General features: G+C 37.7%; 1 protein-coding gene across 1 annotated transcript; it reads left to right on the forward strand.

The window, feature by feature from the left end:
• Nucleotides 1-9: 9 nt before the first annotated feature.
• Nucleotides 10-13878, forward strand: EDNRB (endothelin receptor type B). The gene is made up of 7 exons (XM_026087952.1): nucleotides 10-261; nucleotides 8826-8938; nucleotides 9105-9309; nucleotides 9648-9797; nucleotides 10767-10900; nucleotides 11477-11585; nucleotides 13178-13878. Exons 1-7 carry the CDS (start codon nucleotides 43-45, stop codon nucleotides 13307-13309), a joined length of 1062 nt encoding a protein of 353 aa, XP_025943737.1. The 5' UTR covers nucleotides 10-42; the 3' UTR covers nucleotides 13310-13878.
• The last annotated feature ends 4139 nt before the right edge of the window (nucleotides 13879-18017 follow it).

The following is an 18017-nucleotide window of genomic DNA, read 5'->3' on the forward strand; positions in this document are numbered from 1 at the left end:
GGGGGCGCCGCTGGCGGGAGGCCGCGCTCGGCCTCGCCCCCCATGTGCACGGGGCAGACGGAGATCAAGGAGACTTTCAAGTACATCAACACGGTGGTGTCCTGCCTCGTCTTCGTGCTGGGCATAATCGGCAACTCCACGCTGCTGCGGATCATCTACAAGAACAAGTGCATGAGGAACGGGCCCAACATCCTCATCGCCAGCCTGGCCCTGGGGGACCTGCTCCACATCATCATCGACATCCCCATCAATGTCTACAAGGTGAGGGGGGAGCCGGCCAAGGGCCCGCGCGGAGGCGGTGCTGCTCCCCGCCGAAACGCCGCCCGGCCCGGCGGGACGACACCGGGGCCCAAAATCTGCCAGGCCATGGTGCTGGGCCCACGTGTTGCCCCACTGACCACAGACTGCCCCCCTCTTCTGCCCCAGTCCCAGCCCTCCTGGAGGCCAGGGTTGGGACAGGAGCAGAGGGCGGCTGTTTGTGGTTCGAGGTGACCTGGCCGTGAAAGCCGCCTGGAAACAGATGTTGTCCCAGGTTGAAGGAAATAAATGAGAGGTGCATTAGACTGGTGGTTTCCCTCCTTTCCCCAAGGGATGGAGGGGAGACAGGGAAGCACCTCTCCTGCTGCAAGTGTGGGTACTGCTCGGCTCCTTGTGCTGAAGGAACCAAGCTCGTTAAAACTGAGGGCTTGACGGAGCGGGGGAGAGAGCTTTGCGTTTGTTTTAAACATCCAGTGGCCATGAGAAGTGCTGTTCCTGTGAACCCTCTCCCCCTTTCACACTCCTACCAGTGTTACAGCATGAGCAGTTGAGAGGGAGTAAGCCACACCTGCTGCTCTTGCACCTTCTTTACTCTTTCATGTGATAAAGCTTGCCGCAGGAGGAGTGCAATCTATGTCTTATCTATGCAGTTTGAGCAGTCCATTTGTTATTATGAATTCGAGTTGAATCCAACCTCTAGTTAAGATTAGGACTCCTGGGAGGGATGATGGGAATACAAGGCTGCCTTCTGCCCCAAAAGTTTACAGGCTAGATCCCTGAGCACCCATCAGCTATTGCATAAAGTGAACATGAGAGCCTTCGTCTATCTATTCCTTCTCCTCACTCCATATGCATGGTTTTAAACTCTGGGGTTTGTTACTTTTAGCTTTGGAAAGCCATGTTGAAGTGACAGGTTTTGAGTTTAGTCTTTTATATCAGCTGCAATTTTTCCCAGAAGTTGCTGAAAGGGGAGAATGCTGCATCTTTATCCTTCTGAAGTAGGGAAGCAGTAAACTTGCAACTCATCATAATTGTGTCAAACTGTTGAGCTGGATAATTTGGATTAAAGTTGCTTCAATTTGTAATCTTAGTAATTTCCATACTGTACATTTATCAGAGTTCTCATATGAGGCTACCAGTCTTCTGAGTGAGAGTGAAATTTATGAAAAAAATTATTCAGGATGAACTGTTTTGAATAACTTTAAAATTGTAAGAAACTATTAACTGAATAGAAAGATATATTTTTTCCATCCATTCTCAAAAAAGGCAAAAATAATGTATCAAAAACACAATGCTCATACAGTAACACAATTGCTCCCTGCAATCACAGGGACATGGACATGTCAAAATTAAATACATCAGTGATAAAAAGCAATAATATATTGCAGTCCTTACCCTGATTGAATATCATCGAGTATATCATCATGAGTAGGTTGGAGCTGGAGGAATGAAAGGTCAGATTGCATGCTGATAAATGTTATACAAGCTGCAAGTCCGGGGTTCTTGCTGTGCTACTGATAATGCTAGAAGCTGAGCATAAGCTCTCAGGTGATAAAACTCCCATGCTGCCACTCATCTATACCAAGAGCCCACATTAAAATTACATTATCCATTAGAATAGTGAGTAAAAAATTTGCTATTTTAAAACAGGGTTTTTGAATAAATGTAAGCAGGACAAAAACAGACCATAGGTTGTATTTATTTGATTTTTCATCAAAATTGAAGCATTTGAGTGTAATTTCAGTTGATAACTTTTTATCAACTCCATATCTCATTTAAATCCACCTCAGAGCTGCCTTATGAGGGACAACATAGCAATGTAATCAAACCTGGCTATAATCAACTAGTAGTATGGGAAGAACAAAAGTTAGCAAAGTCTTAGTTTGTAAATCAAGTATACTTAACAGTTGTAACCTGCAATTTGAAASAACTTTAAGGTGAATGAAACAGATCCTCAAAATTGCTGTCAGATACGCAACTAAACAGCTACATAGAAAAGAGTGTGAAAGAATTTGTTATTTTTGAAAAAATGTCGTGGGTTTACTCAACAACACTTGCACTAGAAAGTATGGAGGTGTCTGTGAACGTTTTCCAGACAGATCCATAACAGATAACTCAGAATTTTCACTAAGAGCATAATTTTATTAGCTGTTAAATGTGATGACTGCAAAAGATATCYCTTGTGAGTATTTAAGTCAAGTGAATATTTAAGTAGCTGAAAAAAATACACCAGTGAAGATTCAAATCACTCAGTTGAGTGTACCTAAGGAAAACCAGATCTCATCTATATTTTGAGATGAGAGAAATGCAGTCTAATGTGTAAGATGCTAATTAGGCCATTGCAATTGATAAATTTGAATGTCGATCAAGGCATTAAGCTGAAAACTGAAAATACTGCAATCTTTCAAGCAATCAGGAAACTGGGTATGAATAAGGGAATGAGAGGATTTCTCTTCCAGCTTGCAGAACCTGGAAGACCTTTTCAGCTTTCAGGGTCCTGGTAAACAGTCTGGCTTTGGCTGTAACCCCAGAACTGCAGAATGTAAGGTAGAGAAAAGAGTGAGACAATCACTCTGCAGTATATGATAGTATGGCAGTATAGATCTTGTGCCAAATTACTACTAGTTATATAGAATAGGAAGATGCTTTTATGTCTGGATCAACTGCTTCACTAAAACAGACTAAGTTTGGGTGTCTTCATTAATTCAAGGCATACAAGGCTGCGAACAACAGTTCTGAGTGTGAGCAGAAGGGTGGAGTAGGAAATAATTATATTCCAGTGGTCAGTGAGCTTTGTGTGTCCTTCTCTGCACTTAATGCATGGAAGAGTTAAAACAGTGGCAGCTTGTTTGCCTGACTGTATAGCTCTGCAGTTCTGGAAGCTTTATGCTTAGTTTCACAAACTGACAAAGGTGGTAATTCTCATGTGTAAGACATCAAAACAGCATCAAGATTGAAAATTCCAAACTTAATGTTGTTACACAACATTAGCTCTGCCTCCCACGCGTATATCTATAATGATAGAGGAGCACGTACTTTAAAAAAAATGTGTCATTTCTCAATATAATACCATGCCTTCTCTTTTGAAACATAAGCACCTTTCATTCTCAAGTATAATTTTGTGATGTTTATTCTCTTGTATTAARTCCAATATATTGTTGTGTTCCAGTATATTGTTAACAGCAGAGACACTTTTGGCCAGATCATAGTTTTGCTTCAAATGTTCACACAAAGAAATAAATGTAGGGAATCAATGCATACTCTACACGCACTTGTGTGGCTTTCTGAACTCTGGCTATTAATTTGCTATGACACAAATGAGTGAGGAATAATTTATACCTAGAAAAACTGTCACAGATTCCTTTATCTCAGTGCAAGATGTATGAGTGGAAAAAAGAAATTTCTGGGAATGAACAAAAACCCATCATTATCCAAGCCAATGATCAAAGGCCAAAGTCAGCTGTGTAGGCAATGATTTCTTTTTCCATAAAGTATTTTAGGGATTGCATTAAAAATATATAGCTAAAGAATGTTATATAGCATTGTCCAGCACTCAAAAGATAAGATAGACCAGATTAGGGACTGCATATCCCATACAGCTTCAATTCGGCCCCCTTCTTAATCCAGCTTTGCTCTAAAAAAGGCAGGGTTTCCATGGAAATGTCTGCATGATGATCTTTGTTATTTTCATGATACAAGTACCTATAGAGCATAAATCAGCCTGCATTATGATAAAGTTCATCTTTCCTAACTTTCCAAAAGAGTCAAAGTGCTTATCCTCCGAGAATATAGTTATTATTCCTTATTACAACTCTTTGCCACTAGTCCTGGTGTTAAAGAAAGGTACAGCCATTTTATTGAGAGAAATGTACATTATTTCCTTTCTTTCAATGCCTGAACCATTTTCTTGAGCTCTTGCAGAGTTCATCTCTGGACAGAAATCAAGCATTGAGAATTTCTTACCCCAAGTTTAATCTATGACCATATTAAGTTAGAAGTTTTGTTTGCTTAGCATCCCTGTATGGTCATCAAATGCAGATAGGCACTTAGCAAAGGGTGCTGCAGCCTATCTAAGATCTGAATCGTCTGTTGGAGAAACCTGTCTCTCTCCATAGACTCTAGAGAGGATGGGGGCAACTTTGTTGTGTAGTTAGGTGGGAAGAACCTAGGCTGTAGTCCAAGATACAGGGTAGCAGAAGTGTCTGTACGTTGTTTGCAGTGCATGATACACGGATCTCCAAACTGAAATACATGAAAACTGAAAACTTTTTACTTTGACAAGACATTATATACATTTTCAAGATCTCTGTATGATATTACTTTATCTTAGTTCAGTATTTAAGAAAATATATAAGCAGAAGTTACTAATAAAAGAACAGAAAATGGAACTAATTGTTTGCCTCATATTAAGATTTGTAGTGTTTATCAGACAGACTCAGTAAAATATTCTTAGCTTAATTAGGGAAATGGAAATATACTTTCTTGCCTAGAAAGACGATTCCTGCCCTGACATATGAATAAATTGTAATTACTGTTAAGTAGTAACAAGTTTCTTAATGTCTGACTTATCTCTGACCGTAAACTTAATTTTCTGAGCAAACTCATGTTTACGGAAATACTTGCTCCTATGAAATACTGAAAATGCTTTATATGTATGAGTCTGCGTGACCTCTCTATCTTCTCAATGTATCAGGAAAGATATGAATGTGTCAATGAAAACCTGCCAGTCATTTCACAAATATATTTTAAAAAGTTGCTGATGAATTAGGTATACATCTGCATGCCTGATTTCACATGTAATTCTGTGAATTATAATCTCTGAGAATCAAGTCACATTGTACTATGAACTAGACTTACTTTGAATACACACATAAGAGGAAGTAAGAATTCTGCTTTGCATTTTCGTGTGCATTCAGCACTGGGACTAGGACACAGACATAAATAAGCACACACTTTGCTGCATCTTCATGCCTGGCCGGAGAAAGTCGACGGGAGTGGGTTGGAGCCGTGGCAGCAGCTTTCTAGCTGGTGGCCGCAGCAGCTGAGCCATCAAGAGCAGAATATCCTACTCTCATGCTGGCATACTCTCATGCTGGCATATTCCAGCAGTAGATCACTAACATCCTTCTGCTGCTACACAACCGAGAGGAAGCAGGAATTGTAATCCACAGGTGTGTCTCTGACTCACAGTATCTCTTGGGGCTACTTTCATAGCTGTGCAGCTGTCACATCAGTTCAGGCTCAGATCTGTGCCTGTCTGGGTAGGTATTTGCTAGGAGTGCATCAGATGCAGGAACAGTGTTCTTCATAGAACTAGTGTTTTTTATGATTTCACATCATTCTACAATTTATTCTCTGTCCTTTTCTTATGTTTAATTTAATCTTTAACACTTTTCTRTGGCTTAGCATTTCAAACTTTGCCCATGTGAAATAAGTGACTAGAAGATATTAGAAAAGACCAGTCAGCATATAGCTAGTTGTAGACTTCTCTTGGCATTTTAGTTCTGAAAACGCAACATTATTTTTCTTTTTACCAATGCTTGGCAGTATCTCATGACTCAAAGTCATTCATCATTTGTAAAATGGCATTCTGTTTGTGCAGATACCGTATCATGAATCTTATGAAAATCTTTCTACCCATACAAAATTGTATTGGAATACATCCATAATTTACTGAGAATAATCATTGTTCTTGTCCACAAATGATGCTCCTCAATACTTCACACTGGATTTTCACCATACTTCAGTGTAGTTTCTTGAGGAGATGGCAATACACAGGACAAACAGAAACAAACAAGGAAGAATGAATCCAACATTTAAAATATTCTGCTTTTTCCTTTTACTTAGGTTAGTTTTTTCAAATTTTTGCTACAAAATATTAACTACTTGGAATATCATGACAGAAGAAATTTATGACTCACATATTAAAATGCACAAATTTCATAATATGTCAGCTACAGGGGAGAGCATATTTTTCCAATCCAGTACAGACAGTCATGTCCATTCTCCCCCTGATTTAAGCTGGCTGAATGCAAATCACATTTTGGTGTGATGCTAAACCCAAACGAATGCACCCTTTCTGTCAGTAAGCCATACTCACTCATGTGCAGCACTGTTGTAATCTAGCCATATGGCTCCCAACCTGGAGCTGGCTCAAATCCAGTCAACTTGGGATACAGGTGAGACTATCTGTGCCTGAGAGATAAGCATTAGTTCTGGGGAAATCTCCGATGTGTGGCTGAGCAGTTGTGATTTTAGGGAATAGAGACAGGGAATGCCTTACACATGCACCAGTGAGTTCTAGCTAAAATTCTTCAAATTAAGATCTGTCAACAAATGTTTGATCAAAGTTCTAAGTTTTGGTTTGGGGAAGAGTAAAATATTTTGATTAAAAAAAGCCTTTTTTTATGAATCATCTCTGGCTTAATATATACAGATATACTTGCTACTAAGTCCTGGATTTTTATAGCAACTGGGTGTCGTAGGCTGGAGGTTCAGTGGCTCATTATTATAAATAATTAGTCCAGGTGTCATTTGATTTTATAGAGTGTACATTTAGAATACCTGTAATTATTCACATTGAAATTTTAATAATAGTTGGTTACTATCACCCCCTTATGGCAATTAGAGAAGTCTCACAGGAGAGGCTTTTACTGGAAATACTTTAATTACGAAGACTGAAGTATTAGCCCACATCACATAAGCAAAACATACTATATATACTGTGGTTATTACAGTCTCATCCCCGCTTCCTCTGTTTTATTACCTTCCAAGAAATTCTCAAGAAACATAAATTGTTAGGATTTGTTTTTCTGTTTCATTTTTGCAGAAGTATTGTGCTGTTCACCTCATCTCAGTAGATCGGTGAAGGAATAGATCAAAGTTGGGCTATGATACAGTTTTCCTATTGCTGTTTTTTCAAAGGTCCCATTTCAGCACCAGACTAAAGCAGATTTGAAAGTGTTCATGAGAATCTTGGTGGGCATTATACAGGGATTTCCAAAAGCACTTGATCATGCAATGCACCTAGCTTCCTTTGGGTTAAAATATAATGGTACTTAAATCATATAGGGGCTTTTGAAAAACTGTCTGGATCATGTTCATGTAATTGTTTATCCTTACATGCATGTGTGTGCTTAAGATTTTTGCTGGATTGAAGCCAACGTGAGCAGGCAACTACATGCCTGTCTTGAATCGTTTTGGTCCCCAGCAGAACCTATACATTATGATGATTTATTTCTTCTTTTCTTACATCCCCATTGCTAAAGAAGATACTGAGGAGAGCTGAGTTACAGAAAAGGATTTGTAATCTCCTTTTGGCGATTATCACTTTTGTTTCCTCTACTTTTGCATTTTGTAGCCCTCTATCTGCAATAGAGCCAAAAGGCCTCATTTGTAGAAAGTTACAAAAAGCAGATCTGTAGAAATGGGCTTAAATAATGTGACTAATTACAGAAACTTAGAAAGCTTACTTCCGTATATAACAATTGTCAGTCTGTTTCTTGGCATAACCTCTATTCTGGAAAGTCTTGCTTTTATGAGGAATCGAAAGATTTGGCTCCTGCTATGATGTATTTGAGACATTAGAGTAGCTCACAGCAGAGTACAAAGATCAAATTTGTCTAAAGTAAAGCTACAGGCAAACAGTTCATAGCATCAGTTGTGAGGAAGGTATTCACTGTATTCCTGAGCTATTCACCCAGTAGATCTTTTCCTCTGAATTAGCTAAAATGTACCATCAATGATATCAACGTATAAGACCCAAAGAGCAATTGAACCAACCTAAAATTCAGTGTGCTGTTGTCTTTATTCAATAGCACATATGGATATGCTGAATGTGCAATTAGTCCTTTTGGTATCATAATATAGAATCACAGCAGAACCGGTCAACAAAGAACTCCAGTGCAGGGATTCATCTGATCTGTCTTTACCTGCTGCAAGACAGTTAGTACAAACTGGTTGTTTAGGCTTCCTGGGTATTCTGTGGAGAGGAAAGGCAATTCCTGTTGTCATCAGATAGTCCTCTGAATTCTGTGAGATAAATTGCCCTTCAGTGTTCCCTGACTTCTCAGCTGAGGGAGACACCCAGCTTCAATTAAATCCCACCCAAGGGTTGCGAACATTGGCTTTTCCTCAGTTCTTATCAGTCTCAAGTCATTTTCTATATTTCTAGTAAGTAGATAGTTACCTGGAACACTTAAAGAAGGAAAGTAAAAAACACCAAAGACAGATAATAGCCAATATAAAGAGGGAAATCCAATCCTACTCAGTCATCTTTCACTATAATCACTGAGGTGGTGAAGTTAAAATGGAAGCAAAATGAGTGGAATTTGCAGGGCTTTAACTAAGCTTTTATGCACATGCTTGTCCAGCTAGGGAATGACTGTGATGCTGCTGCCCAGTTGTTAGGACATACACTTTGGAGACTCCCTTGCGAAATGGTTCTTCCTGACAGAGTTTTACATGCTTGGATAAAACAATTAAGAGAAGAGTTTAAATTGCAGATACAGGAATGGTTTTTAAAAGATGGGTCATTTCTAATTGCATCTGTTTTTTTCTTTTCACAGCTACTTGCAGAGGACTGGCCCTTTGGGGTTGAAATGTGCAAATTAGTACCCTTCATTCAAAAGGCATCAGTGGGCATCACAGTCCTGAGTTTGTGCGCCCTCAGTATAGATAGGTGAGACCCATTTTTTCACCACACTGTAAAATTTCTTTTAAATAAGGGCATTGGTTCAAATTTTCCTTTCCATTCAGCTGATGTAATACTAATGAGCTGCGTTTAAGCCAGTTAAACCACATGGGTTTCTTTACTTTTAATCTGTAAATGTGTCCTGTTGCTTCAGGTACCGAGCAGTTGCTTCTTGGAGTCGCATCAAGGGAATAGGAGTGCCAAAGTGGACTGCTGTTGAAATTGTACTGATCTGGGTTATATCAGTGATATTAGCTGTTCCAGAAGCTATAGCATTTGACATGATTACAATGGAGTACAGAGGAAAGGATCTTAGAATTTGCCTGCTTCACCCCACACAAAAAACATCCTTTATGATGGTAAGACACTGATGTTCATATCACACCTCTCTGAAACAGTTCCTTGAATCTTCTCAATGTACTGTGGATTGAAATGTTCACAAACATATGTGAAATGTATGTGAATATAATGTTCAAATGAAATACTGACAAATTTCTGAAGTATATTGGTTAAAAGAGGGACATTCAGAAATCTTTTATCTTTTTGTGGTCTTTGGGCATACTACTTTCTTGTCCTGTTTCCTCATCTGTAATATACAACTTACACAGAAGTTTTTGAGGACAGGTTGACCAATTAGATTAGACTTTCAAAATGCTCAGCATTCAACTCCTAACAATGCTTTTCTTTTTCCTTTTAGTTTTACAAGCAAGCTAAAGACTGGTGGCTATTCAGCTTTTATTTCTGTTTGCCATTGGCCATCACAGCATTTTTCTATACTCTGATGACTTGTGAGATGTTAAGAAAGAAAAGTGGGATGCAGATAGCTTTAAATGACCACTTGAAACAGGTAAAAATTTATCCCTGACAAGTCTGCTGACTACAGAGAGACTGACAATAACAACTTTGTTAACTTACAATCCACATCATTATTCTGTTCTTAAATGACAATTGTGAGGTTCCTACTAAGAAGTTTACTAGCAATGGTACTGCTGAGCTCATATATATCAGAGTGCTCATATTTCTCAGATTTTCCTCAGAAATCCAAGACTTTTACTGACAGTCACAAAACTATTTTTTTTTCTTGTTTGGTGTTAATCCTTCAGGATTTATAGTTTTTATTTCCTCTTCACAATTATGAGAGCTGGATATTTTCTAATGAAAACTAAAATTTCACTGTAATTTAGAAGCTGGTGCTGTAAGAATATTAATTATTTTGAGTCAATTTCATGCCAAACTGTAGGAAGGTTAGCAGTATGTCAGAACAAAACACATTCCATAAAACTAGTAGTGGACCAAACAGAATTATCATAAGTAACTTGAATTAAAGTACATTTATACTATAAAGTGCATTTGTGATCCTTTTTAATAGCTTTTTAGTTTGCATGCTAATTTGCAATGTCATTAGTGTAAACAAGCATGGTCCTCTTCTCTCACAGTCCCCATAGGATATTTAAAATTAGACCTGAAATCAAAGCACAAGAAAATACAGTGCAAAACAAGCTGGCATTTGAAAGTGGTTGGGCAGAAGAGTTTCTTTTTTAATTTTGATTTAGATGATTGTTTGCCCTTGATTTTTCATATTATAGTTCATAGTTTTTTTAATTGGAGAGACAGAGAATCTGTGCAAGACACTAAAACAATAGAAGAGATCTCAAAGTGAAGTACATATTCCAAGAAAATAAGATACTCAGATGTTCTCCTAACTCCTATTTTGATAGCTATATTTTTGCTTATCAAATCTTTTGATATTAGAAGACAACAACAATGGAGTGAGCGACGGAAACTACAACACTATTCTTTCCAATTTTGTTTTCAGAGACGTGAGGTGGCCAAAACTGTGTTCTGTCTGGTGCTTGTTTTTGCCTTGTGTTGGCTGCCGCTTCATTTAAGCAGAATATTGAAACTCACTATTTATGATCAGAAAGACCCAAATAGATGTGAACTTTTAAGGTGAGACTGCAAAATACCCATGTACTTCTAACTTTATTTATTCTCTCTAAGCATATTTGGATTTCATAATGAACTAATTTATTCTGTGTGTCTGAAGATCTCTCTGCTTTTTACCCTGTATGCTCTGGTTTTACTCCAGTGGCAGAGTCAGGAAATTACAAGGAATCCCAGGAACACAGGGCTTCTGTGCTGTTTGTCCTATCTTCCTCCTGATCATTTCTGGATCTGTCCTACTGCCTTGTTATTTGCCTACACTGTGTCTCCATTTTCACTTTTGACAGAAAAGCTAGGATTAAATTGGTGAAGAAAACATGATAAATATTTCCTCCCCCAAATTAAGGTGATTGGATCTTTTGTAATTACTTTCATGAGAATGGACTAATGATTCAAACTTTATTATTAAGTGTAGTTATTACCTCTGTGAGCTCGTCCTAGTCGTGTAAGCCCCATTCCTATTATTATATTTAATAGTCTTGGTGAGTAAAGCAGAATCCAGTTTTTATGTTCTTAAGTTCTACTAAGCCTTTTCAGAAAAAATGAGAAGTGTCTCACTTACTTACTTTAATTTCCCCACAGCTTTTTTCTTGTGATGGACTACATTGGTATTAACATGGCTTCACTGAATTCCTGCATCAATCCAATAGCTCTGTATTTGGTGAGCAAAAGATTCCAAAACTGCTTTAAGGTAAGAGAGTCTCTGCAGCTACTCCTTTGGTTAAAACATGATGTCAGCAGTAAAATTCATTCCATAACGTGCACAAAGTGCTTTAAATGGTAGTTAAATGTGACTTTAAATTTTAATCGGGTTATGATAGGTATTCTCTCCCTCTCATACTGAAGCTACATAGAAAGAAATTAAAGATTCCTAGGGACAAAAAGAGAAAGCAAAAGAGAAGAGTGTATAATAAACCCTCTCGGCACCATGCTAATCAGGCTACATCACTTCCTGACTGGAGCTGGCAAACAGCTTCTCTGCAACAATTCACGTAGCCATATCCTCTGTAACCCAACACAGAGGACACTGACTGCAGATTTCCCACAGCCTGACTGAGCACTTGAGGCAGTTATGTAACAAAGAGGGTATCAGTATTCACTCAGCCCTTTCCAGTAGCTCCATTTAAAAAGAAAAGATAGGCCTTTTCATAATTTTGCCTTGGTTTGAAAGAAGAGTCCTAGGTGCTAATTCTTCGCTTAGGATTTGAGGCTCTGAATCCCATGTGGTTTGCAGCCCAATTCTACCGTCTTCCACCAGCCCTTCAGCCTTCTAGCAGCCCAGCTCTATCAGTTCTTCTTGGAAAATGTCCAGATTTGATGCCCAACAGCAGCAGAGTGTGGTGGGTTTAGAGCATTCCTGAGGGCCCTGTCTTTAGGCCCTTTATCAGGATTCTTATTTTGCTTAGCACAAAGTCTTAGATTTCTCTTTTGGTATCAAGCATTTAACAGTTGGGCGCTGCGAGGCCTATTGTCTGGTTGTCCAAATCCTCTACTGGTTATATCCTTCAGTGAGAAATAAGTCAGCTCTACGTCTAGTAATGTTATGATATTTCCCTCATAATCATGACAGGACATTTTACAGAGGCTTTAGTGTGAGTCTTATCTTCCCTGTCTACATTACTGACTCCCTGAACTACTGTAGTCGAGAGCACATCATCGAGGTCTATAGAATTGGGTGCTGAGTTTGGAAACAAGTAGACATGAGGAGAGGAAAATTCCATGTTGGAAACCATGTGATACCTGCTTATCAGGGGTCCCAAAAGGACTTTCAGCACCCAAAGAGCAGTCAACAGCATCGGCAAAGAGACTATAGTACATCCAGGAGTTTTTTGAACTGTAGGTTTTTTGCCATTCTCTTATTTGGTTCTTTTTTCCCCCCTAAAAATCAACTAAATAGCATCTCACTCAGGAAGTTTAGATTACTGTGCATACATTTTTGCAAGAAAGATTGTTGGAGAAATGACAAGAAGGAGTCTTAATTTTATTTTCAGGTGCATCTAGAATTGCAGATCAGACTCAAAGTGATATGCCTGTGGCCAAAACATTATTCTTCCTGCCTTTCAATCCTCAGATTGTTAATGGGATATCTCAGTAGTTAGTTGGTTGTCACTGGGGCAAAGCAGAGCGTAGTGATATTTCTTTGCTTGTACTGTAACACCAAAATGGTAGCTTACCCACTTTCCATTTCCTACTATACCACTGAATTAGGACAGTGTTTGAATGCATTTTGCAACATTCGCAAAACAAAATGATGTCAAATGTTTATTCCTTCTATTTTAATAGTCATGTTTGTGCTGCTGGTGCCAATCCAAAGATCTGTTGTCCCTGGAGGAAAGGCAGTCCTGTTTAAAGTTCAAAGCTAATGATCACGGATATGATAATTTCCGCTCCAGTAACAAGTACAGCTCTTCATAAAACAGGCATAAAAGGTATATTCTCTTAAATTAATGCTGGTGCCTCTTTGAGTAAGAATGGCAATTACTTTTGATAAGAGAGAAGAACCTTTAGAAAAATTGAGTTTTGTGTTTGCACAAAAAAAGAAATCATAAAAAATAATTGCCCAAAATCTGTGTAACTTTCAAAATCACAGACATTTGTAAAATGGTCATTTATAGAACATGAAGAAAAGCATAGAAATAACAAGTCATTGTTAGCACTTGAATACTTCTGAATCAGCACTTCCAAATGATCCCCACTTCCTGTATATTAAACAATCATTTGTATTCACTGTAGCAGTTGTAGGAACTGGAGTCACAGTAATTACTAAGTAGTATAATATAACTTCAATTGGATCAGTGCCAGTATTATATATAACTGCACACATTATCTTTTATAAAGCAGATTAACAACCATCACTATTGTTTTTAAAAAATGAAACCTGAAATATTTTGTAATACAGTTTTAAATGTAAAAAAGTAGAATTTTTACTGGGGTTATTATAGAGGTAGCTAATAAAAATATTAAAGGCTGCAGTCAAGCTGAAAGTGCATTTCACTTTGATGATTGTTTTTACCTCCTATTTTTACAAGGAACTTCCAAGACCTCTATAAATACCATTCTGTCACCAGTTTGCTTGTTCAGTGCATTTGGCAGCACTTTGGATATGATCACTATTTCACTGTCTCCATGTTATTTGTGTTTCATATGACAGCAGAGGAGAGAAGAACACTAAAAGCAAATACATATAGTCATAGAACTGCAGAAACTATGGCTACTATTGGAAACTAGCTATTTTTAACTGAAAACAAATTGATTGTGTCCCTTGTTGACTGTGGGCATTTGAGAACCTGATGGCTGTTTAGTCAAGGTTCTTTTGCAACAAGTTACAACTATTGCAATCCAAATACTGTTTTGGGGCACAATCCTTTGGAAATAGCAGATAGTACAAAATGTAACAAAGCAAAACACAGGGAGACAGTGAATTTGAAGTTCTATTTGCATTTAGATTTTCTTCATAAAGAAAATAATTCACAGACTTTACTTCTGAAAAATAGTACTATGTAGCACGCTAGTCTTGATATTATTTTAAGATATGCTTTACTTCTGTAGTTCCATAGTTATGGGCTTAAGAAGCTGTGTGATTATTTTCTGCTTCTGTAAATAGTTTAGTGAAGCATAATAAATTATAAAGTATTAAAATATGGGCAGGACCCTGTAAGAAAACAGAAAGATAAAGATGCCTGTAGTAAACATGATGCTTATTGCCAGGAGCAATTCACATTTTGTACATATGTGACAGGTCGTTCTTTGGCTTTTCATTTCCTACTGATTTGTTGCAGATGTCCCCAAAGACTTATTAACATATTTCGTGCACTAAGGCATGAGATTTTCAAGAAGAAATATCTTATAACATGCTTTTTTAAAAGCAGTGTTTTCAATAGACACGATACCTTATTATAATAGAAATATTTATCAAAACTCAGGAATTTTTTTTAATTTCCAAATTTCACATATAAGGATTTTTACCTTTTTATTAACCTTGATTAACTTCAGATTTTTTTTAATGAAGTGCCTTAAATATGCTCAGGWTGAAAACAGTTTTCATAAAATCTTCAGCTGGTGTTGCTTGGGATGAGGATCATCTCACCTGACTTTAGGCATCTACAGCATACCTTGTAGACACCTAAAAATAGGTAAGGTGAACCCCCATTCCTGGTATTGCCCCTTCAAAATAGCTCTATGCCTGTATAAACAAGCTGAGGACCTACGCACATGCACTGGAGCATGTGCACGTGTGTGTGTGTAAGCATGTGTGCAAGTGTGTATGTTTTCTACCATTAGGTTGCTATTACCATCCTTCTGTAGCACATACACCCAAATGCTAAAATGTTGAACTTTTATAAATAGAAATCTATTTAAAGTTTTGTTCATTAAATTTTTACCATGAAAATAAGTCTTAATGCTGTTCTTTGCCAGTTCCTAAATTGTTAAGTAGAAATTTAGAATTTTAAATGAAATTAATTCATTTTCTTCTATCCAGGAAGGTAATAATTGGCTAGTTTGATTATAAAATTATTAATCATATTTGTTTACACAATAACTTTCTCATGGTAAGCCGTGAATATCTCTCCACTTCACCCTGCCTGCAGATATTTCTGTGAAATGCATTTCATCTATTAAGAATGGATAATCAGTTAAATCCTAAGTTTGATACTGGTCAGTGTTATTTTCATCGTTATATCGTTACAATATTGAACATGTATATTATTGTTATTTTTATTTAAAATATAGCTGTTGTAGTGGCTACTGTGTAACATATTTTTTGTTTTGCCTGGACTAATTCCCTGTTAAGCCCTCCTAAGTAAGTCAGACATTTAGGTTTTGCAGACAAAGTGCATACATACTGCCTACTTTTCAGGAATAATATGTACTTATTAGCACACATTTTTTCTTTTTTTTCAGTATTTTTCAAAGCAGTATTTTTACTGAAGCTCTCGTTTCCTATAATAAAAATTAAAAAACTGTGCTCTCATACACTTAGAAGAATATACAGGAGAACTCAAATGTGCCTATGTTCTAGCTAGAATTGAATCTCTCATGCTGAAGGCAGGCAGTCTCAAAAGTCCTCAGTATAGGTTTATTCCTGAATCCACTGAAGTCAGTGAATGTTTAACCATTCACTTCAGCTGGAGCAGAATTAGGGCACAACATGAGCTTTTTAAAAATGCCTATATGAAATTTGCTATCTTGAATAAATAAAGGAAAAATAAGGATTGTTTTTGACAAAGGGGTTGTCTAGAAAAGTTAGAAAGTAAAAGCTCTTGCGGTAAACAGCCTATATAAGGCTAACTAGTTCGGCCTCAAACAGGGGTTGCACATAGCAGAACAACTGCAGAGAGGCATGTGCATCTTACCTAGGAGCTTGGCACACTTGCTTGGAGTGGTTTGACATAAAGGAAGTGTCATCAGTCCCAGTGGCCTGAGGAGTTAACCCAGAATGGCTCGAGATGAAAAAAATAAAAGAAACTACAGGATGTCTCTGAGTTTTGGCCTTCAGATAATAGTTAGATTTTACTTCCTCAGCTGCTCTGAAATCTGTCTGCATACAACGCTCTGAGAATTCAGAGCAGGAATTTCAGACAGGGTGGACTGAACTGATAACACTGGTACTACACCTCAGAGAATAAAATGCAAAATTCAATGTGTATGGAGCATCTACTGTGAGCTGTCGTATTTCACTGTCCCAAACTGTCCCTTAACTGAGACACAGTTGGCTTAGCAAGAGAATGTTGTATGTRCTGAAATAAAAATGTTAAAAGGATTTTTTTTAATTGTTCTGTATAGCTATGTAAAATAATTCTATATTTCATTTTCTGTGGTCACTTAAAATAGTAACTCCTGTGGTTCACACAGTGTAAACAAACTAAATTACCAATAAAATATTTGTAATTTTGATTCTTTAAGAAAAGACGTCTCTGACCTTTCTTCTTCTACAGGATCTCATTTAATTATTTAACAGTGACAGCGATGTAAGAAAGAAGTATTTCAGAATTAAAAATCAAAGCCTTTGTGTGAACTAACTTTATACTGCTAGATGAAAACTGGAAAGAGTTCAGACTTGCATATGCATTGCAAAACTGTCGGATGTTTGTTGGAACAATCAGTCATGCCTGTCTGCTCTACTTGTTTTTGCTCAAAATGTCAGTTGCAATATCTTTCCTACACACCCATATGTAGTAACAAATCCTCCTATGTTAGGGACATAACAAACAAAAGCCATGAAACCTTTAATTCATTAATTTAGAAGTGGATGCATTCTGTGCTGGACTATGCCTCATGAAAACCATTGTCCCTTTGCAAGGTGACAGTGTAATTCTGTGCATATTTTCAATTTCCCTTTCCTGAAGCAATGAAAAACAATGTCAGACAATATATGCTGTAGTCAGGTCACATATATAATTTTATATGCTTGCAAAATCTGTACAGCCCCAAATGTATTTGTTGCTGTTGCTGTTGGTTTTGTTCCAAATAGTTAGGTTTCCTTCTGTTTAATTGGTGGTCTGCTGCATGCATATAGATTTGTCATTTCTCATGGTCTCATGGACCTTACTGCACAGTTTCAAGCTTCCTGTGCTTGGAACAGAGGCACCTGTAGAGATGAGATGCCTTGTAAGTAAATATTCCACTTAGTATCTCTTCTGCCCTCTTCACTTCCCATTCCTTCATCTTTGGTCCTCAGTAGTGCTATGTCCAAAATCTTCACCAACCATTCCTTACGAAAGGACCAACCATTCTTTACAAAAAGCATTTTTTGCGTATTTCATTTAGAACCTGCAGCTTCATATATGCAGGCCATAGCCCTCATACCCCAGCTAACTTACTCCCTGGCCACAACTTGCTTTTCTATTTGTCTCATCCTCAGTTTTATCTACTAAAGCCTTGGTTGTTTCATTTAGGGGATTAACTGTGCAGCTTGTTGTCAGTTTTCTAAACATAAAAGAACTTACATAGCAACATGGATATACATGCAGTTTACATTCTTCAAAGACTGACTCACCCTGGCCACCCTGAGAAGGGTAGACTTGGCACTCTGGTGTTGGTGGAGCAGGTTGGTCCAACTGGCAACCTGTGACTGGGTCTGTTCGATAGGATGATTGTGTCCAGCCCATCACCTCTCCCACAA

This window comes from Apteryx rowi, unplaced genomic scaffold (assembly GCF_003343035.1).
Source record: "Apteryx rowi isolate R43461 unplaced genomic scaffold, aptRow1 scaffold_749, whole genome shotgun sequence".
In the NCBI taxonomy this organism is placed as follows: Eukaryota; Metazoa; Chordata; class Aves; order Apterygiformes; family Apterygidae; genus Apteryx; species Apteryx rowi.

Coding starts and splice junctions, on each gene's coding strand:
- EDNRB (XM_026087952.1), top strand. CDS start 43: ATGTGCACGGGGCAGACGGAGATCAAGGAGACTTTCAAGTACATCAAC. Junction 10,901..11,476: donor AATAGATGTGAACTTTTAAG/GTGAGACTGCAA, acceptor ATTTCCCCACAG/CTTTTTTCTTGTGATGGACT. Junction 11,586..13,177: donor GATTCCAAAACTGCTTTAAG/GTAAGAGAGTCT, acceptor CTATTTTAATAG/TCATGTTTGTGCTGCTGGTG.